This window comes from Echeneis naucrates, chromosome 8, assembly GCF_900963305.1.
Source record: "Echeneis naucrates chromosome 8, fEcheNa1.1, whole genome shotgun sequence".
NCBI lineage: Eukaryota > Metazoa > Chordata > Actinopteri > Carangiformes > Echeneidae > Echeneis > Echeneis naucrates.
This window is the reverse complement of record NC_042518.1, coordinates 1983820-2005285: the sequence shown is the minus strand read 5'-3', so window position 1 is coordinate 2005285 and position 21466 is coordinate 1983820. Positions and strand designations below refer to the sequence as shown.

At 45.4% G+C, this 21466-nt stretch overlaps 1 protein-coding gene across 1 annotated transcript in view; it reads right to left on the bottom strand.

Annotated features, from left to right (window-relative positions):
* Window positions 1-538: 538 nt before the first annotated feature.
* cacng2a (calcium channel, voltage-dependent, gamma subunit 2a) overlaps window positions 539-21466 on the bottom strand; it is a 46735-nt gene continuing 25807 nt past the window's right edge. The window contains exons 2-4 of the mRNA XM_029508878.1: window positions 16380-16463; window positions 2387-2527; window positions 539-1074 (exon numbers count right to left, since the gene is read on the bottom strand). Coding sequence (XP_029364738.1) covers window positions 539-1074; window positions 2387-2527; window positions 16380-16463 — 761 coding nt within the window. The remainder of the gene's footprint in view (window positions 1075-2386; window positions 2528-16379; window positions 16464-21466) is intronic.

Genomic DNA, 21466 nt, shown 5'->3' with positions numbered 1-21466 from the left:
ACATATATATTTATATATATATAGTACCTTTGTTAGAGATTACAGATTGGGCAAATTCTTACTGAACCCCAAACTGCAACAATTCACAGTTTTAATGCAAAAAAATGAACAAATGAGTCAATAAATAAAGAGGTGTATGTTCCGGGCGGTGGGCTGGCTGAGGGGAGCTTGACCTGTTGCTCCAACCGAACTGTGGGGCAGAACTGTCAAACCAAAGGGCAATGAAATCATGAAACCGATTCTTTATCTCATAAGTGCCCACCCCGCCACCCTCCCCCCTCCCCGTCCGGCGGCCCCTAGCCTCCCAGACTTCACCCTCTCGGTACAACCCGACCCGTTCTCCTTTCAGTCCAGGACCTCAGCAGACCTGTTGAAACTCTCAACAATGGTAATGGAAAAGTCATGCAGCTGAACAAAAAGAACAAATGTCTATAAACATGGAAATCCATCTTCACCAGGGGCGTACCGCACCCACAGGGGTTCCCGTGTCTCCTGGTCTCCGCTCTCCACCGGGCCGGCCTGGCCTGAGTCGACTCCCTCATACCGGCGTGGTGCGGCGGTTCGCTGTGTTGGTGTGGCTCGAGTCTTTCAGGTCCTTCTGGATGCAGTTGTGGACTTGCAGGAAGTTGTGGTCCCTCTCAGAGTTGTAGGTGGCGGTGGGCGTGCCGGAGGACTTGAGGGTGTCCCGGGGCAGTGTGTACATGGAGATCTCTGTCGATGGCAGCGCGCTGAAGCCCTTGAGGCCCACCGGCGAGGCGTCACGGGAGTGTGACGGGTCTGTGGAGCGGGAGGAGGAGCGCGAGCGGCGTCTGTAGCGGTAGCGGTAGCTGGGGATCCGTGTTATGGCCGAGCCCTGGAGGTAGTCGGCTGCGCGCGCCCCTATTCGTAGCTGTCGATGACGGTCGATGAACATGTGCACGGCCAAGACGCCCACCATCTCAGCCATGATGAAGGAGAGGGCGCCGAAGTAGAAGGACCAGCCGTACGAGTAGCTGTTCTTCTTCGAGTCGCTTTTTGAAGGGTCCCCCGCGTTGGCTGATATGTACACAATGATCCCGATGATGTTGCTCAGGCCTGAAACGATGGGAAATGCAGGATGGGCGCCATGCAACGGGATCGGGGTGGGTTATGGGTAATGAGTTCATGAAGCAAAGAGAGGAGGAAAACAAATTGCATCATTCAGGACAAGCTCAAAGTTATCCTTGTTGTGCAGTTAACTGAATACGCAGCATCATGCCAAATGTGTTCAGAGCGCTGATTCATGCCGTGTACAGAGTACTAATCCTACCCAGGCCACTCTGACTGATATTAGACTCCTAATCTTTGCCCTTGCAGCGAGAAACAGAGCGGCTCCAGGTTTTGATGCAGATCATTGGGGACAGAGAACAAAATAACCCACAGTGGAGCTGTGTCCTGCGTTCCAGCCCATCATATATCCACACACACATATATATATATATACTTTAACTTGTTAGTTGAGTCACACACAGAGAAACGTTTGACGTGGAGTATCTGGGAAGATGGATCGTAGACAAAGTGTGTCAGGGACAAAATATTTTTAGAGATGAGTCCCAATGGGTGGCTTTTCGTCTGACAACAGGACTAAGAGAAGGAAGAGAGAAGAAGAAGGAACTCGTAGCTGCGTTACAACCAACAGCCTGAGACAGAGCAACGCTGCATACGTGGACACAAATTAAGCTTGTAATGAAAATAGTTTGACATTTTGAGAAATGACGTTTTTTTTTTTCCCACAGGAGAGAAAGATAAGGAGATTAATCCTTCCCCTTGTACCTGCAGACAGAATGCAGATACAGCAAGCAGCAAATTAGCCTAGCTTAGCACAACAACACCAAGATATAGATTTTTTCTTCTGTTAACAGATCTCGTGCTAAACTAAGCTGAACTAAGTCACTGCTAATTCCCTTCCCACTGATTCCACAGAAATGCCAAACTATGCTTTTAAAAGAATCATCCACCATACAAATTAATTTTGGATTTATGAGGTTGTAAAATTCACAATCAGTGATTAGATCATTTTATAATCCTCAACAGCTGAACACATCTCTGAGCAGCACAAACAAAACAGCTCTATTTTTAAGGAGTTTGGTCACATGAAACCTAAAGTTCATCTGAAATTTTTATTCTGCTGGTCAACCGGTCACTAACCACAGGAAGGCTTTTATTTTGAAAGTGTTGCAAGAGGCAGGTGTGGAGTTAAGTTGTTGCTGTTTCAGGAAGAAAACTGACTGACTTTGGTGGAATTTCATTTTCAAGGATTAAAAAAAAAAAGGCCATTGCTGTAGTAGAATATGTTTTGAGGGCCGCGGTGCTGACAATGCTCAACAGTGCTGCCCCTTTGTGTTGCTATGACAGGTGTGTGACTCACCTGCAGACACAAAGAAGATCCCTGCGCTGAGGATGATGTTGTGGCGTGACTTATAGAACTCACTGGCAGCTATACACAGCCCTCCCATGAAGAGCAGGATAACACTGAGGATGGGGAAGATGCTGGAGGCTCGTACCGCACCTGGAAAAAAGGGGAGGACAGAAGAGGTTTGTGAAGGGAAGAGACGGGGGAAATGGCAATGATGAAGGCAGCGATGAGTAGGAAGAAGCGGGGGCGAGAGACAAAGAGAGAGAAGCACATTAGAGTCCATTTCAGCATCTGCTCTTTGTGTGTGAGCACATCCTAATCAACACCCCATCAGGCCTGTGAAAGACTCCATCAACACAGTTTAGTGAGTGTGTATCCCCACAGTGAGCCTGTTATCCAGCCTTATGTAATCACACCGCTTGACTCTCCCTCTCGCAGCACAGTCCACAGAGCGAACTGGCTGCTGTGTGAAGCTTCATGTGAACGGCAGTCGACTGAAGTGCTACGGGGCTCCGGCGCGTACACGAGCCAGGCCGCAGTGCAGAGGGACGCCCTTCAAACCAAACGGCGCCCTTGCAGCTAATTATGAAGACGCACAAACTGGAAACGGGACGTGGTTTTATTTTGGAGGTCAAGCCAGTGTCAAAGAAAAAATAAATAAAAAGGGAGCCGTGCTGCACCCTGAGGTGTCAGGTGAAATTAGAGTCTAAGAGAACTTGCAGGGCAAACAATGAAGAAGCCCCCCCGCCCCTCCATCTGCCTCCTGTTTAACATGCACGCTTAAACTTTCATCAAGCTGGGAAAATTTTCCCCACTTCACCTCATCTCCCCATGTGGCTGCCGACTCAGCACTTTTCACAGCTTCTTCCCCAAAGTGCTGACGCCGGTCTGGGTGACTCTGCTGAACCGGCCCACCTGCACCTCCACAGGGACCCACCGGGCTCCTGACGGTCCATCTGCCTGTCTACCTGCTGCCATTCACCCCACCGTGTCCCACAGGTGGGCTCATGGGTGCCCAGGGTACCTGAGGGGGCTCTGTTTAGGCTCACACACTCAATACACAACTCCAGCATTGGTATTATTACTGAAAATGAAGCAAACCTCCAACGACTCATCAGACAACAATGAGAACAGAGAAACACAGTTGATCCAGTATTTCATTATAAGAAGATGGAAATAAACAGAAAAAAGATTAAAACGAGTAAAAAAAAAAAAAAAAAAAGAAGCAATACCCACAATATCTAATATAATATAAAATAAGACACTAACATGACTCTAGCCAGAAACCTTCAGAACAAATCTTATATTTTTAGTCCCAATAGTGCTACAAACAGCAAACTCATGAATATATTATTATTCATTTTGTCCATGGCTGTTATGTTGTGGAGAATAATGTAGAAATAAGGCTGTAGAGACACATTATCTCTCACTGAAGACTGAAGAAGAAGGCCCGAAGCTGTTTTTGAGGAGGCTGAGGCACTTTGATCGTGTTTAGCAGACAAACGAAGGTGCCGATGTGGGAAGGGAGGGGCACTAAGACAGGAAGACACAGTCAAAGTCACGTATCATGCTGGACAGTGTCTCCCATCCGATCTGCAAAGACGCACAACAGGAGGTCGTTTCTGTGTCATTCTGATCTTTGCATTTTTAAATATTCCTATTCAAATGTAATAAATATATTCTATGGGGATTACTTCTTTAAATTTAACCTCAGCCAGTCAAAGGGGGACTGAAGGGATATGTTTTATGACAGCGGGGTTGACAACATTAAAACCTTAAAGATTTTAAAGCGCATTGTCCCGGGACATCTTTATGAATGAGCTTTTGACCTGATGTTGTAATGTCTCTGCTCCCCGTCCCACCTGTCTCCATCATGCCATCACTCACTATCACGACGTGCTCATCCCTTTCTTTAACCTTGCCTGAAACGGCCCGGCCACTGGGCTGTGGTCTGGGTGATGGAGAAGCTTTAAACGCCATCATTCACCTCCTTCCATTTTTCTTCCATCTGTCCGTCTCTGTCTGCTGCACGCGGTCATCTCGCCCTCTTTGTCACTCGTCTTTTCTTGTCTTTCTCCCTCTCTCGCTTAATTCTCACTCAGTCAAAGCACCAGACAAGTTGAGATAAAGATAAAGTGTCTCCCTTCACCTCGTCTTTCTCTGTTTCTACCCCCTTTTTTCTCTCCCACTTGTCTCCTTGCTCAACCAGAGGGGATTGTGGGAGCTTGGGTTACCGTTGAGGCTGGATGATTAAATATTAAGTTGTCCTGAGAGCTGACCCTGCTCCCCTTGCCCCCCATCTGTGCCGCCCTCCCTCTATCCCGTTAACCCTGAAGGCATTGACATGGTCGTTCACAGCACGTTCCCTGTGAGAGCACCGGGGCTCTTTTTCATCCATCGGCTTCATTTGCAGAGACAAAGGAGAGAGGGGGGGCCAGCCAAATTTATTGATTGTTGACAGTGGGGCTGTTTAATAGTGTGGGATCTCAAGGTGACACCGAAGTTGCAGAAACCTCAGAGGCTCAGGTGCAGACAAACGTAGAGAGAAAAGGGAAATGTGTGCACGTATCTAAATCTAGATGTAGAAAAGAACAGCGTGACAACACCTGATGTGTGCGACATCTGACCCAAACCGACACGGAGGCCAAATAAAGTCTTGGACTGTCATGTGCTGCTGTCGATGAATCTATCCAAGAGTGGAATTAAAAACAAAGTTAGATGTATCACACACATTAATGCACCAACAATGTAAACTCAAAAGATAACATATGAGCATTAAACCTGAATAAATAACTGCAATTATGTTAAATACATACTAAATAAAAACATGGATATTCTCGTTCCCTCCCTTTTATAATAGTAAAGGTGGGAAAATGGCCAATAATAATAATAAAATATATTTGTTTCATGATAACACTGCCTGGAAATGTTTGTGTCTGTGTCTGTGGAGTCTGTGGAGACGCCTGATAATTTTTTTGGAGAACACAGTGATGTTTTAAATAGTACGACTGTATTACCAGTTTCTGCGTCCAAACATCTTATAATCTATATTATCTGTATAAAATGTGACAGGCAGCGACAGCACACGAAGCCCAGGCATCCTGAAAGCTGCGACGGGGTTTGTGATGCTGGAGTATTCCAGGATCCAAACGGATCCAGCTCATCTGCATGGCTTCGAAGGACTGGCCGCCCTGCAGTGCTTCTCCAGTGCGATGCATTCTCTGCATTAACTTCCATGTTGAGCAGCGTGCTGAAAAGTGCAGTGACCTTCACAGTGACCTCCCATCATGCACTGTGCCTTTCCTGGGATCAGGCTGCAGTTTGCTGCGCCAACATGCCCCTGGGTTTGGCTGACCATGCTCTACCTCGGAAGAAAAGGCTGAAGTCCCTGCAAATTTTTCATGGCAGGGTGCTCTCTGCATAATACCGAGTGTGCCCGTGGTCAAATAGCACACGCATGACGCCATGTCTCCCAGCGGCTCTTTGCCTGCAGTGAGCGCTCAGGACGGGGGCTGTTGGGGCAATAACTACTCCCTAGGGCGGTGAAGCTGCTTCTTCCTCACGGCATTCAGGAGGTTTCACATCTTCACTTTACATCTTTTAAGGATGGGCTGAGCCCCTGTCAGATGTTTGGATCCTGCCTGGGGGGGATGTTTAAAGTAGGCCCCTCAGGGGGGGAGGCAGGCAGAGAGACTGACAGGCTGACAGGTCTATGATACACCATGTTTAGCAGCGCTGCACAGGGCCAGACAAATATATTGATTTGTTGATATATTGAGCTCATGTTGACCTTCTATTAAACTTTAGCTGCTGGCTAACAATGTCGGCCACCTCTGACATAATGAAGGTCTCCTATTCTCTTTCATTCATTCTACCTGTTCCAGCAGCACAGAGTGATTTAAATACTCAAACTAATGAAACATGGTGACAGTACAAACTACAGACATCAAAACGGCAGCTCACAGACTGATGGGTGATGCCAGTAATTATGAGCAAAGCCCCTTCTCAAACCAACTGGTCCTCTTTAATTGTGTATCTGTTATATCTTCACATCTTCACGGAGGCCTGCAGAACGGAGATTATCTTGGCCAGGCTGAATTATTCTGACAGACGGCTGTTGGGACGGCTCCAGTCCTGAGAGAAGAGAGCGGGATACGGTTGCTCTCCTGTGCGGTAAAACGCTGTCAATCTCCGGCTGCTGGAAAGAAAACGACCCCGTCCAAACGAAAGCTTTGACCCCCGTGCTAATAGCCAATGACAGCGGCGACCTCTGCGGCGTCTTGTGTGTCTGAGGCTCTCGCCACGGCCCACATGAAAAGATGCTCTCAAAAGCCCTGTGATTAGCCCCGAGGTCGCTGTTTTGATTTGGGTCGAGGTCACGATCACAGGGAGCGGCAAATCTGCAACACCCAGTTAAGGACAGTATCCGGGGCTGAACACCCGATCGGCTCCTCCTCACTGCTGCCCGTCTCTGCCTTGTCTTTCATATCTGGTAACACATCGCGTCATATTTTCGGAGATATAATTCAACCATGGCTGTTTGCTATACTGCTTCACGGTCAGCTAATCAGCTAACTGCTGAGCAAACATCACTGGGCATCGGTCCATCAAGCTTTAGATTTTTGCACATTGCTCCAAAAGAAGAACTAAGAGACACAGTGTAAGAAATTAATTCAGCCATGAATTAATCCTATTAAATGTTTCTACCAAAGACAATTTGGATGTCATAAACTATCTCTGGTGACATGTGAGGGGTTATTTCAGAAAAAATGTCCTTTCAGGACGTTAGTCTGATCTGATTCGGACATTTTCAAACTCGTGTTCAGTTTGCCAAACTTATCAAAAACAAAAACCACTATGTTGCTTCTCCAAGTTTCCCTACAGCTTCTCTTTATTCTGGTCGGTGACTGTTTGTCTCCAGATGATTGACACTTTTCTATTTACCAACACAATCACTGGTTGTTTTCATATCGGCAACCGAAATGAGAATTGGCACATAAGTTTACTTACTCCAGATGGAGGAAATCTCATTTACTCTGTTTTTATTGAACAAGAACTCTAAATATTGTCACTATTTGGTTTGGTCTGATCCTTTTTATACAAACGTTGGAAGATGCCAAGTGATGACTAATGAGTCGTATATTCATTTTCCTAGTGGCAGCCTTTTACTGTTTCTCCGGGTCTGCACAGTTGGGGGGTACATGGCCACTGACAGGGCCTCGCTCTGCCCAGACTGTTAGTGGTAGTAAGGGGTGATGGGGGCCGGTTAGCCCCCGCCTGCTGCCAGCCTGCGTGCCAACCTGCTCAGACACCCCGGCTGAAGGCAGAAACTGTGTGTACTGTATTGATTGGCACGGCTGTAGCTCAGGCTGGTGTCCGAGTGCTGGCACTCTTCAGCGCCTGCTGACAAACAACTTAATGAAACTCAACATGCATGCATGTCGATGGCTGCTGGGTTTCTACAGCGGTTAGTCCTCCTGGATGCCGCCATGGCTTTACTCACTCAAACAAATGGTAATTAACCTGAATATTTAGACGCATCTGAACAGCTTTGAATCAGATCTGAGGAGGAAGCCGATCTATTTCATATTCTGATTCTGAAACTCACACTGACTGGCAGTTTGAATTTTTCAGAGCATCACAAAAACAAACACATGAAAGAGAGAATCCAGAAAACAACAAAGTCCCTTCATTTCATTTGAGTCAGAGTCAAAGTCTGAGGCAGAATCTTTATAAAAATAATGCTTTTGAAATTAAAAATGCACAAGTGAAGTGTGCACGATGAGCACACGCACTGAGACTCATGTTGTTCATGTGAACATACATGTGAACTGATACGCACATCATTCTCTCCACAAAGGCGTCTCTTTGCACCTTCTATTCCTTCGCTCTCTCTCTTTCATTGACAGGGTTGAGAGGAAATTAGCATTGGCTCTTAATCAGCTTCCCACAGGCCTGAATGTGCTGATGTGCAGGACGGGGTCATGCTAATCAGGTGCCTCAGCTCCAAGGCACATTGATTTAATACTACAAACGCTTATTAATCCCCTCTATACCGCCTCCTCCTCTCCCTCTTCTTCATCCTCCTTGATACCGAGCCCTTGCACCGTCCTCGTCCCGACCATGAGGTTTGTTGCCCCCATCAACCCCGGCATCAAACACCCACAAAAAAAATAAATAAGTAAAAGGATGGTGCTAGTGCCCACTGATGGTGTGATCGTGTTCAAATACACGGTGTGAAACAACATGTATTATGACAGGAAATTAGCTTTGGTGGCTGAATTAAAATGTGTGCTTGCAGGAGTGCTTACGCAGCTCTCAGCCTCATGCGCCTCGATAACGCAGCTCGAAGGCAGAATGAAGTGTGACTTGAATTGATTAGAGAATAAAGGCAGGTTTCACTCACTGGTTTATAAACCACACAAGAGTAAAAGCTGCGATGTTCAGATGTGACATTCAGGACACCTATGGGAACTCATGGACTTATTCTGTTTGTTCTTATCCTGATTATTCCTTTTTGGCAATTTGAATCTATTTTTCATACACGTTGTTCCTCATCATCCTGTTTGTGACACTGCTGGTATTCTTCATTTAAGCAAGAATAATTGAGCTGTTCACTGCTCACAGAGCTGAGATGACAAGATGATTAATTTATTAGTCATTCGACAGATTTGGAGGATCCATTAAACATTTAACATGTAATTCTTTAAAGCATCAGAAAATCAAGCTTTTCTCTCTAATATGTTAAAATTGGCTAGTTTTCTTACGCAATAAACTAGATTGGCAGTTTCTTGGATTGATAGCTGGAATAATGTTAATCATTTTTGGTTGCAGCTGAGTGAGACTAAAAACAGTTTGATATTCACGGTCAAGATTTCTGACCGAGTCTCTCCAGTCACTCATCATAATTCGTGTCTAATCAAAGAAGGGCTGCAGCCCTCCAGGACCAGTGTTGGGGACCCCCCGGGGGCCTAAGCCATGAAAAATGATTTATTCATTTCAGTGTATTTTAAGTATTTTGTCAAACTGACGGTGGCCACTGTGGCAGCTGCAGCAGTGACTCCCAACAGCTGACAGTGAAAAAATAACTTTTGTAAATTAAACTGAAGTGTTTTTGAAGAAAGTAAATTTCAGATAAACCCTGCTGAACGTAAAGCCACACGTGGGTGATCTCTGCAGAGTACTGCTGTCATTTTACCACCACACACACAGTTGGGTCAGTGGAACACAGAAGAAAAGCCCTTCACATGACAGGCCTGCTCAGACTATTAAAGTTCCCTCCACACAACACATTTCAATTACTGTAATTAGCCTCCACTCGGCTGCTGATGTCCCCACAGATCACGCCTGAACGTCTGCATGACAGCACTCGCTGCTGGAGCTTCACATAGCCAAAATCACACATCAGCGGGGAAGTGAACGCCACACTGAGCGGCTTCAACACAGTTACACTGATGTCAGTTATTAACGTTCAAGGGTCAGATGGTTGGGAAACAAACAGGCTCAATGCGCTCAACAACGACCATACGTATTTATTTGTATATCAATTTTCACATAAAACCTTTATGTCTTTTAAGCTGAACATTAACCTCGATCATATCCTACATTGACTAAGCATAAATTGTGATTATGTCAAAAGTTTGATACTGTTCAATGTCTCTAAAATCATAAGTGGGAAAATTTGTGCTTGTCTGTGCTGACAGCCTCAAACCTTTCCATGTTTCATCCGGTGGTGTCATTTACACTTCACAACTATCATCAGAGAGCGAGGCAGGAACTGCTGTATCTGCTATTCGTTATCACAGAAGCAACTATGACGATGTAAGTTTATAAATCAACGCTATCATGGTGTGTGTGTGCCAAAGTCACCCCACTGTGACCGTGAAGATTAACGCCACATTCCTGATATGTAGCCTAATTCAGTAACATGGAATTAGAGCAAAGAATTGGCCTCCTAACATGGAATTAACGTGGCTCCAGCATGTGAGGGCATCAATGAGATATGACACAAAGATGAAATCTTCCTAATGATCACGCCACTTTTAGCCCCTGCGTTAACTTTCATGTGTACTTATTTCGTGTTTTTGCCCCAAGCCAGAGTTAATGCCAGCCTCTGGTGTTTGCACGTGTTGATCTGAGCATATTCGCTGACACTGATGACAGAAGGGCAGGCCTGTCACAGCCTGCTGTCACCCTGGGGCCTCGCAGCGGACTGGACGCCGACCTAAACTGGCTTTGGCGTTGACCGATAAAATCAATGGGTCTGGGGCAGGACACGCAGGGGCTTGTAGGGCAGAGCAGGGGGAGGCATCAAGCCAGCATGATCTTTGTATACTTTAGTGTATGTGCATGGAGGGAGGGGGGGGGGGGGGGGGGGGGGCTCAGCAGGGAGCTCTCACATGATCACATGAGTTGAAATGAGGTTGTCAGAAGGGAAGGCTGAGTGCTAAATCTCACAATGACACTGACATGTTTGGTTTAGCAGTTGGTCATGGTGACATTGAGACATTGAGCGTCTTGTTTGTCTCGCAGTATCCAAGACAACAAATAAGGAAGCCATCGACTGACACAAAACACACACAGCACACAGACATGGCCCAATAAATTAAAAGGCAATCGTTTTTGTTCTGGTTGACCGAGTGAGTGATAGCACTCCAACTTTATATCTTATTAACGACAAATATAGAGGCAGCACGGCTTGTAAAACACAGAGGTGAGGTGGGTGAGAGCGTGTCCCCATATTGAAACCAGATTAAAAAATACAGGACAAGCAGCAGTGTTGGGCTGTCACTGGGGCATCATCAAAAGACAGCTACACTCTCTCCCTTCAGTTTTACATACTCACATTTATTCATAAGTTGTGAGCCATACAGTCGGAAAATTCCCACTGCTGCCGCCGTGTCCTTTTTATCTCAGACATAAAGCAGCAAAGATTCAGGTTTGACAGTTTGTGGGCCTTTCACGCAGAACATAGCAGAGAAGGAAGGAACAGCTTCGGTGTGGCGGATCCACACGCGATCAAAAGCGAAATGACCTCCAGCTGCCGCGACATAAAGAAGAAACAACTGGTGTAGGAAACATATGGCTGAGTGATAAAGTCTGTATGAGATCCATCACGGAAATGTGCTTTGTGAGCATATTTCTGGGTCACAGACTGTAACGTAATCTTCTCACTGACATATTTTATGGGGGACGGTTTTGTGTTTGCAGAAATGTGAGTGAATTTGATGAAGGTCACGGTCAGCGTGGCCTCAGTAAATGATTTTTTTGGATGTAATTCATTCACCAGTTATGGGACAGAAAATGGAATAATAACACAAGACTACCAATGTTATAAACCTAGATTCTGTCCGATGACCTTCAGGGGGGCAACTCCACTTTTATTGAAATCTACGGGAAAATGTTTCAACATCCTCTCTCATTTTATCAGCTCCCTGATGGGTTTATAGTCTTCAATGCAACATGATTTTATCTTCCATATTTTGATAAAAGTAGACCATAAAGTAGAAGATGGATTAGAGAACATTAAGTTGAGGCTTCAATACGGCAGCTCACAAACCAATGTGTGATGTTATTGTGGGACAGAAAAACGCTGGTGCCAGCTACAGGAAACAAAAAAGTTTCCGGCTCCAAGAGCCGAAAAAATGGGAAGCATTGGACCTGAAAGATGATTCTCTGTGGGTTCATCTATGTGAGTGACCCCTTTCAAATAATAGTTCTTATGTGATCTGTTGTTCAGATGGAAATATTGATAATGGCTGCTTTTAATTACTTTATTCAGAAATAGCAACACCAAGCAAAATTTTCTGGACTATGTCCCAACAACACAGAGCCAGTATCAGCATTATTAGATAGTTTCTGCTTCATAGTTTGAGCCTATATTATGAAAATGAGACGCACTTCATGACTGGAGGGGTTTCAGTGGGCTGCTGGATGAGAAAAACAAAGCAGCCAACAAGCAAATATGCTGCTCGAAGCGCTGGAAGATGTTGTGGCCTGGAGAAAGAAAATTCCAAACCCACATGGGCTTGATGAAAACCATACATATATTAAATGATTAAATTAATCAGCAGTGAAATGATGGTCTTGTTAGCGATATAGAACCAAAAACAGATCTTTGCAGTCTGCTGACTGTCTTTGTGATTAACAATTATGTCAGAAAACAGCAACAAACTGCTCACTATACAATTACAAAGGGAATTATCAGATTGTTTGTTCTGTCCGACCAACGGCCCAAAAACTGAAATAGATTTAATTCATTTCTGACTTAAAACAGAGACAGCAGCAGAATCACACATTGAGAAATTAATTATCAAAACAGCTGGTGATTATTTTTCAGTCGATTAGTTCATAACAGAATTTCTCAATCCACAGAAAACCAATCAGAAATCATTTCAATAATCTGTTTGCTGAAGAACGCAGCAATTTGGAAACTGAAAATATTTGCAGCTTTTGAAAATGTTGGGATTTCTAGCTTTTATGTCAATGTAAACTAAAAATATTCAGGTTGGTCAGAGTAAAACTTTCATTTAACTACATGACCTGAGTATATGTCATCATCACACTCATATACAAGTAGAAATATTGATTCTAAATTTCTTTGATGTGTCATCAAAATGATTCTAGATTTTGTGATTCATTTGGTTGATAATGAGGCCTGGACTAGTCAAATCACTTATTGTTTTCAGCCCTAATAACTTATTGTTTGATAGTTTAAAAACATGAAAACCATCAAGGAAGTTGAGCCTAACTTGAACTCTCGCCAGCAGCGTCGACGTGAACCAGACACGCAGTCTGCTGCCCCTGGTCTTTTTTTTTTAACAGAGAATTGATATCTTTCACTTAAGTATTAGTATCTTGCATAACTGGGCGTCTTCTTCCTCTCTCTTTCTCTCTCAGCTGCTTAGCGCCCAGTAGAGCAGTGGATGATGGGAGCTCCGACACGGCATGATCTAAAAACCCACTGGCGCTTTAGTGTGCCTCAGCTGGCTTATATAACCCCGTGTGGATGTGCAAACTGCCTCGCTATTGAGAGAGCTGAGGACTCACGGATCAGACAAACAAACACAGAAGCGACTGATATGTGGTCTGTTTGTAGGGGTTTGTGTACTTGTGTGTGTGTGTTTGTGCATGAGGACAGCAGATCTCAGTGTGTGTTTGTGTGATGAAGCGGAGGTGCATTTTTGGAGAATATAGTCAGATCCGTCTGCTTTCTGCTCAGCAACCACGCCACCAAATATCCCCCTCCTCTGCTCTGTGCCGCCTGGTGACATCACCAATGTGTCCCCTCGATTTTGGCCCAGTGTGCTCCCCATGTGATGTCACTTCCTCCGGGCCTTCACCTGAAATGACATCACTCGTGTTGCATAACTATCCCCCCCTCTTCCTCGCCTAACACGAGAGCAGAGCCAGCTTTTCTGTGTCTCTGGCCACCCAGAGGCGCCGTGAAACTCCTCATTATGGAAATACCAGGTGTGTGTCCATAAAATGGGCAGCTTTAAAAATACATCACCAGGGCTGCTGCGTCCCCTATGACCTCCCCATGCACCCAGAATAATCATTCTCACATGTTTAAACCGCTTCATGCTCTGAATCATCACGGCGGAGACATGACAACAGGTACTGTACAAATCCTGACTTGAAATAATGTGGGTGTGAGGGTTAAGAGCGAGAAAGAGAGACATTGATAGAGAAAGGCCTGACCTATATAAGAAGGAGGCTGAAATATTTATGGATGTGAGTGTCCTAATTGGCAAGCCACTGGGAGCACTGTGGCCTTCTCCTCCAATCACAGCCAGGGAAGAGGTTAACACACACTCGGGCACGCGCCTGCAGACGAGCCATGGCGATCCAAGGGCCAGAGCGTGACTTCCCCCTGCCCCTCGACGCTGTCATCCCCAGCCAGAGAGGCGCCTCGTTACAAGACGAAGCTCCGGCACAGTTAGAATCATTACAAGAGCTGTTATCATAAGCGTTCTCCACGATACATACGGGCAGGAACAACCGCTCAGAGCGCTAAGCCAAACACAACCTAATTGGCTGAGCTTAATCTCCAGCGCTGGCACACACTGCTCGGTTCTCAGGCCTCAATTACCGCCCTTGCTGATGGAGACAAGGAGACGGACACTTTCTGACTTGTAGTTTAAAACCAGTGCAGACTGCAGCTGGCTCGAGGGTGGGGGGGCACAGCAGGGGGCAGAGTGCACCACATCAGTCCACCAACAGGGACTCATTTGGTTTCACGGTGACTCAACGGATACATCGTAGTGAGAAAAGTTGGAACAATGTTATTTTACTGATTGGTGAACAGCAGAACATCCACTACTGGTGTTTCTCAGACCTTAAACAATAAGGTCAATGTAAGAGAATTTATCAGAAACCTGGACAACTGAATACCTTCTAAAAAAAAAGTCTTTTGGTGCAAAAATCATGTTTTCCTGCTGAACTGCTGTGGCATTATATATTTATATTATCTCCATTTGAACTCGTCTTCAGAGACCATACCTGTCCCATCCTTTCAAACACTTCACATGTGGACACTTTGTGGTCCCTCCTCAGGGAGCTCAGTCTGTCACCCAGCTATGGGCTATGAGATTGTGTTTCTTTTGCAGCACAAGCAGTGATTTTGTTTCCAAACTGATGGATTAAGCGACTGTCTTGATCTAATTATGGTTCAAATGAAGCTTGAAAACGTGGACTCAATTTCTTCATGAAATTCACATTTATAGTTTTCACAAAACGGAAGCTTCTACATTATTTCTAGATTTATATGTTCACGTAGTTTTCCTCATACTTCATATATTTGTATAGTGCTCAGACTGTTAGTCGGCATGAGCAATGACCACAATATCTAATCCAAGCAGAATATTACAGTTTTACATGTGCCCATATCAACTTTTCAATATGGACATGATCCACAAAGCAATGGATTCTGATGACAGTGATCCAGAATCTTTCTTATCGAAGCTGTCTGAACAGATTGCTTCACAACAGGGAAAGATGTCCAAAGCAATAAAGAAAATCCCACTGACTGGACCAGAACAACACAACTATAAGCTCCATCTTAATTCCTGTCCCTCCAAACATGAGGGCAGATAATGAGACAAGGGGCCCCTGGGCACAGATATTATAAAGGCCCGACATAAGTCCTGCCGAACAGCAACAGCCACGTGTCCAAAGAGGCACATTTTTGTGTGGCTTTGTGGTCATTTTGCTGCTCTTTGTGGTGGTTTGATTTCCCAGAGAAATCATTATTAGCTGTTTACTTTGGACATACACTGTGTCTCATGGCCCCCAGACCCACTGGGGCCCCTCCGTTTAGAAATCCTTTATACAAGAATGGAAGAAAACATTTATAGCTTCCATCTGTTGCTACATTGACCATAGAAACAGCCGTCTCCAGCATTAACACTGTCCTGACAGCATAAACAAATGAAAATAAGATAAAGCGGCGCTGCTGTTTAACCAGCTGACTTATCTGTAATTCACAAACAACAGGTCAAACGCGTTTAACAGCCAGTTAGAGGAGCGCATTGAGCTAACCGTGCTAACAGTAAATCATGAGCTCCGAGTCATTGTTGTGATTTTTGGGATTAGCAGGCAAATGAGTTCGACAAGCATCTCAGTCCTGCTTGCACAAAGGAAAAGAGGGAAGAAATCAATGGGCTGTGTTTACAGGGTACAAAGCCGATTGTAACACTGCACGTTGTGTTACACACAGCCAAGCAGTAAAAGCAGAAAGAGCTGCTTGGCAGAGCTCAGCCTGGCCAGCCTCGTGCTAAAAGCAGACAGAGACGGCAGTGACACACAGGCCAAGAGCAAGTTACTGGCACCGGGCTCCAGTCTGAGACGGAGCAAAAAGTGGGACACATTTCAAAAATATTCTGTGGAAATGTCAAAAGAACATGCATTTTTTCCCTCCTTGTGGCCATAAAACACTTGGGCAGCGAGAAACCATCATAATCCAATGTGCATAGAGGATTTTCAACATGCAAGAGATACTCACGTAAGAAGTACTCAGATGGGTCCGCTTCATAATCTGTTTCCTCAGGAAAATGGTCTATCTGTTTACACATCCCTTTGAAGTTCCCTGTTGGGAAAAACAGAGAGAGTTCAGTAGAGTTCAAACTGCTGCTGTGAAAACTTTTATTTACTTTATTTACTTTTCAAAGCTGAAATGACTCGTTGATTAATCAGAGACTGAAATTACACAAAAGTAATTGGCAACAACTTTGATGAAGTTGCTTGTCTCGTAAAAATTCACACATTCCAGCTCATGGGTTACAAAATAAACCAACAACCTTTCACAACCCCGAGAGCCTGAGAGAAAGAGGCCCTGGTGGTAATATTAAATGGTGCATCTTTATGTGTGTGCAAGAGTTAATATGAGAATGTAGAAAGAGTGCCAGGTAGACATGTCAGGGTTTAAATAGAGGACATTCCCTCTGAAAAGGTGAGAGGGACGTCTCCGCTCTGATGGGATTCAGGAGCTGGTTCCACCTGAGATATTTTTACTCACATTCAGATAGGATTATTAATCAATTCATTGAGAAAAATAATGAATAGATTCAACACATGCCACACGTTTCTTTCATCCTCTGCACAGATAGCAGAAGAATAGCTGGACCCTGTTCGCTGGTCTTGGCTCTTGCGCAGACCGGAAGGTCCTCATCAGAAAGCAGACCTGAGCACCAGGCCTCTCAGGCAGCAAGTGGCGGCTTGTAAACAAGAGCAGTGCAGCTGGTGCGATCTGGAGCTGCTCCAACTGCTGTGCACAGGGAACCTCATCTCTTAATGCTTGTTCATTTGGCTGACACCATCCCGTCCAGCTACTCCGTCCACACAGGAAGCAGCAAGCCGGCTTCCCTCCCTCCCACTTCCTCTAACTGCGGCCCCTCAGTGGAGTTTTGGCTTTGATGAGGTCACTCAAGGTGGCGTGGCGGGGGAGGTCTCCATAAGGCAGCCATTAAGGTGGCCTGCTGCTGCAGTGAGCAGGCAGATGCCGGGGCGTTTGATTGGACCAGATTAGCATTTCATTAACTTCTTCATCTCCTCTCCCTCCAGCGTCCCTCTAATTAGATGAACAGGTGTTGGTTACCATGGTGCCAGGTGTTTCCAAGGAGGTCTTGGCAGAAATGGATGATGGGCACAGCAGGGTGTGGTTATTAGTTTGTGAACAGCCCACATTCTACGGATAGAGAGGGACCCCCGGTGATGACCACTCAGCCATAAGAGAGACTGTCCGGAAACATCCTGCCCCCCCCCGCCTGCACAGGTTCAGTGTTAGCTCAAGATGGATGGCTTCAGGTCAGTTTGGTTTGACTGTCACTTATCAAGATTCCATCAAATGTGATGCAGATTTTAACAGAATTCATTGAAATGACCTTCCTTTATCTGACATTAACAGCTAATACAATAAGGCCATTAAAGCGTAATACATTGGTGTGATTAAAACATGCAGGTTAAACCTCTTTGTTTCGTGTTTTAATTTGAGGAATGTCACTTTCTGTTCATAGTTCATGTCCATAACATAACTGATTTCATCATGAAGTCTGTAACACATTGCGTTCATCAATATACCAACGTAAAAACTTGTGTAAATGGACGCATACTTGACGGATTAGGTTTAAGACTTTATGCCCAGCGGAGTCGCTATACGACGGTCATTGGGTAAAATGCAGGTTTAAGGCTCTCCATCTGACTAAATAAACAGTGTTTGTTTGCAGGAAACATTCATTTGTATCAGTATCAGTTCAACTGTGACCTGAAAAACCTGGTAATCAGTCAGTGGAGACAATCCAGTCAGCTCTGGTTGATAATCGAAAAACACTTCACAAGTTCTGTGGCATTTAGGACTGGAGAAAGAAAAGGTAATGGGAACAGGAAGGAAAGATAAATATAAGAAGGGCATGGAACAGAGTGCTTTTGAAGGACAGAGGGGGAAGATGGAGTGGGAGGTGGAATACATCAAGTCTGAGTGTCACAGTTTAGGCCTCGGTAATTGCTGAGCCATGAAAAAGCCCTCCAGAGTTTAACAGACCTGCACACTTTTGAACTTGAGACACTGATATGACAGAGTTCGTCTTTAGACAGCTGACTGGAGATCATGGCTGAGTTTATACCGATCAGCTGGAAGGTGGAAGGTGATCTTAGTTAACTCGCTGGAGATACTTCAGCAGCTCAGTTTTGGTGCATACTGTAGGTGTAACCGTGCCGCCTCCTGCAACTACTCCCCCAGGCTGCTGCTGGAAATAACCGTGTGCTCCTCTTCAACTTGCCTGCTCAAAAATAAGTTGCATTTCAAGAGGAAAGAGAGAAGGGGAAGGCGGGGAGGGCGGGGAGGGCGCACCCTCGTGCCTCCACTCATCAGAAAGATGACTTGTGTTTACATACAACTACATTGTGTGCTCCCAGTGGAGCTGTCTGAGCAAACTAGCAGCAGCAGCAGCCCACAGAGCACCGGGTCTGTCTTAACAACGTTATCCAGTGGTTGGAAGATTCGGTTTGCAGCTGGCAGTCCCATTCGCAGTTGTGCGATTTGTAATAGCAGCTGTGGAGAGTGGCCTATTGGGGGAACCTCTTCAATTAGCCTGCTGAAAGATTTATGTGACACTTAACCGCTCCAAATGGTCTTTTTCGTGTCAGACATGTAAACTCAGCAGGCTGGTAAATGGTTTATAATAGCATTTTCATTTCAGAGACCTCCCCAGACGATTGTGAACGCAGGGCCCGGTGCATGGAGACCTGTTTAGCCACAATAACAGGCAGAGACGGGTGGGGCACCAGTGAGTGGAGTGGTGTTAACCAGAGGCTCAGGTGTGTGGCGGGTCACAACACTTCGCCCAAAGAGGAACATCACTTACACTCACAGCACAGTGCGCTGGATTACTGAAGTTCTCTGAGTTTGAAGACACACAAAACCGGGTGTTGCTTCACATTTGAATCCAGATGAAAGGGAAGGGGCTAAAGCACAATTGGTTTAAAGATCACAAACGTTCTGTTAAACAGCAATAAATTCCACCAAGAACCTCACAATGCAGGATTTTAGTGTTGCAAAGAGTGGAAAACAAGTCTTGTGTTGTTTTCATACTGCTCTGATTGTAAGTAAAGCGACAGAGTGAAGAATGCTCGAAGCTAAATACAGTCGATTTCTCCGTCTGCTGATGAGCATTATCCTCCCTCAGCCAGAGGAGGAGCGGCTCACACCGGAAAAAATTCTAATCAAGTGTGGGTGGCGGTCAAACAGCTCCAGAAAAATTACGTAAAGTTTGATTAGCAGAAGATTTCCAAAGTTGCTGTAAAAATGTAATATAGAAGGAGACGGGGTTGGTTAGTGGTAGTATGTAGCACATATCGTATAGGTTGATCCAAGTTGGACACCAAAAAATTCAAGATGGATGGCAGCTGTCAGGTAGCGCTCATGCTTCTTGCTCATAAAACAGCCACCACGTCTCAACCTGCTGTGACGTCAGCCGCTGACTTGTGAGCTGATGTTTTCAGTCCTGCAGCTTGCAGGTTGCCCATTGCCATGTTGGTTTGCCCAGCTTCTCTACAAAGTGACTTCTGAGTCGGCACCCATCAACTTAAACACAATCATTCAAGTTTATGCTTCTGGCACTGCCATCGCTGCACACAAGGCAATAACAAACTTGACTGTGGTGTTAGAGCGAGCTGCCAAACTCACCTCCTCTCTTAACACCTCTAACATCCTCACATTCCTAACTAGCACCTTCTACACCTTGTTGAACATATTTAGTGCTTCGTACCTCGAAGGTCTTCTGCTGCACTGAAGCATTTTGTGTTGTCCCTCACTTTGGATAAAAGTGCCTGCCAAATAATTCAATGTAAATATACTTCAGCGCGAGATAAAATTCAGCTCAGTGATATTTATAATAAAAGATGTCAAAGGTTTTGCACATTGTGTCCATAAACTTCTCTGAGGACAAATATTATGACATGAAGACTTAATGAGGTGAAAAAATGTTTTCCTGACTTTGAGAGTGAGTGAGTTAAGTTTGTTTGTGCAACTTTTAACCAGTTTCAATGCGCTTCAGATAATTTAACACAAATAAAACATGAAAACTAAAACCCTTCAGACCTCAAAGCCTCACAGAGAGAAAGGTTTGGGAAGGCGCTGTGACCGAGATGCTGACTGGATTACTGGACGGGCCGACAACCATCTTTAAAAAAGGGGGGAGAGTTATCTGAAATGTTCTGCAACACCCCCATGGACCCCTCTGCTGGGACCGGGCTTTGTGTATTAGTGTGCATATGGTGTTGGCGGGGAGTTTGGGGGGAGGACACGGTGTCCAGACTTACTCAATCATCCCAGTCACTGCCGGCCACTGTGCCCCGTCTATAGAGGGAATGAGCTATGGGCTAACCCCCTGCCCCCTGCGTCCCCCCCCCCCCCCCCCCCGTCCTCTGCAGCCATAAAGCACTTCATTACCTCAGAGCCTGAAGAGACAGGGAGGCACTCAAGAGGGGAGTGCTGTGGAGAAGAGGGGGGGTCGTTGGGGCAAAAAGACACGGGGGGTGGATGGATGTAGATTTATAGCTGCCCACCGCAGCGTGGCTCTGGGGCTGGACCTGAGGGAAGAGGGTTTATTCGGTCAAGTCTGTTTTTAGACCCTGTTGGCACAAACACACAACCATGAGGAGAAGCTATTCCTGCTCTGGCGACGGCGCTGCGTTGCTCTTTATTCATGTTTTTTGAAAGGATGCTTTCCCTGAGCTGATGTTCACATATATGTGCAGGGTTTTGGACTGATTCCAGCCTGAGCTCTACGTAACGTGGAAGCATTCCAAGGTTTAGGTGTTGACTGGTTAAAAGAGGTCCATGCTCAGAAGACTTTTCTAAGACTACTGATACCACAAGCAAGGCCCCTGGCTTCTGGTTATCGCACAGAAGAGGAAAAGTGAGCCCGAGGACACTTTTTTGGCCTCCCTTCTAAGTTTGAAGTTCTCCCACTTTGAGTCGCATCTTAATCTTCTTGTGCATGATCAACATGAGCATGTTACAAGACACAATTTTAACATAATTCAACAATCCCTTCAGCTGTTTCTTTCCTAAGATCACTATGCAGCATGCTA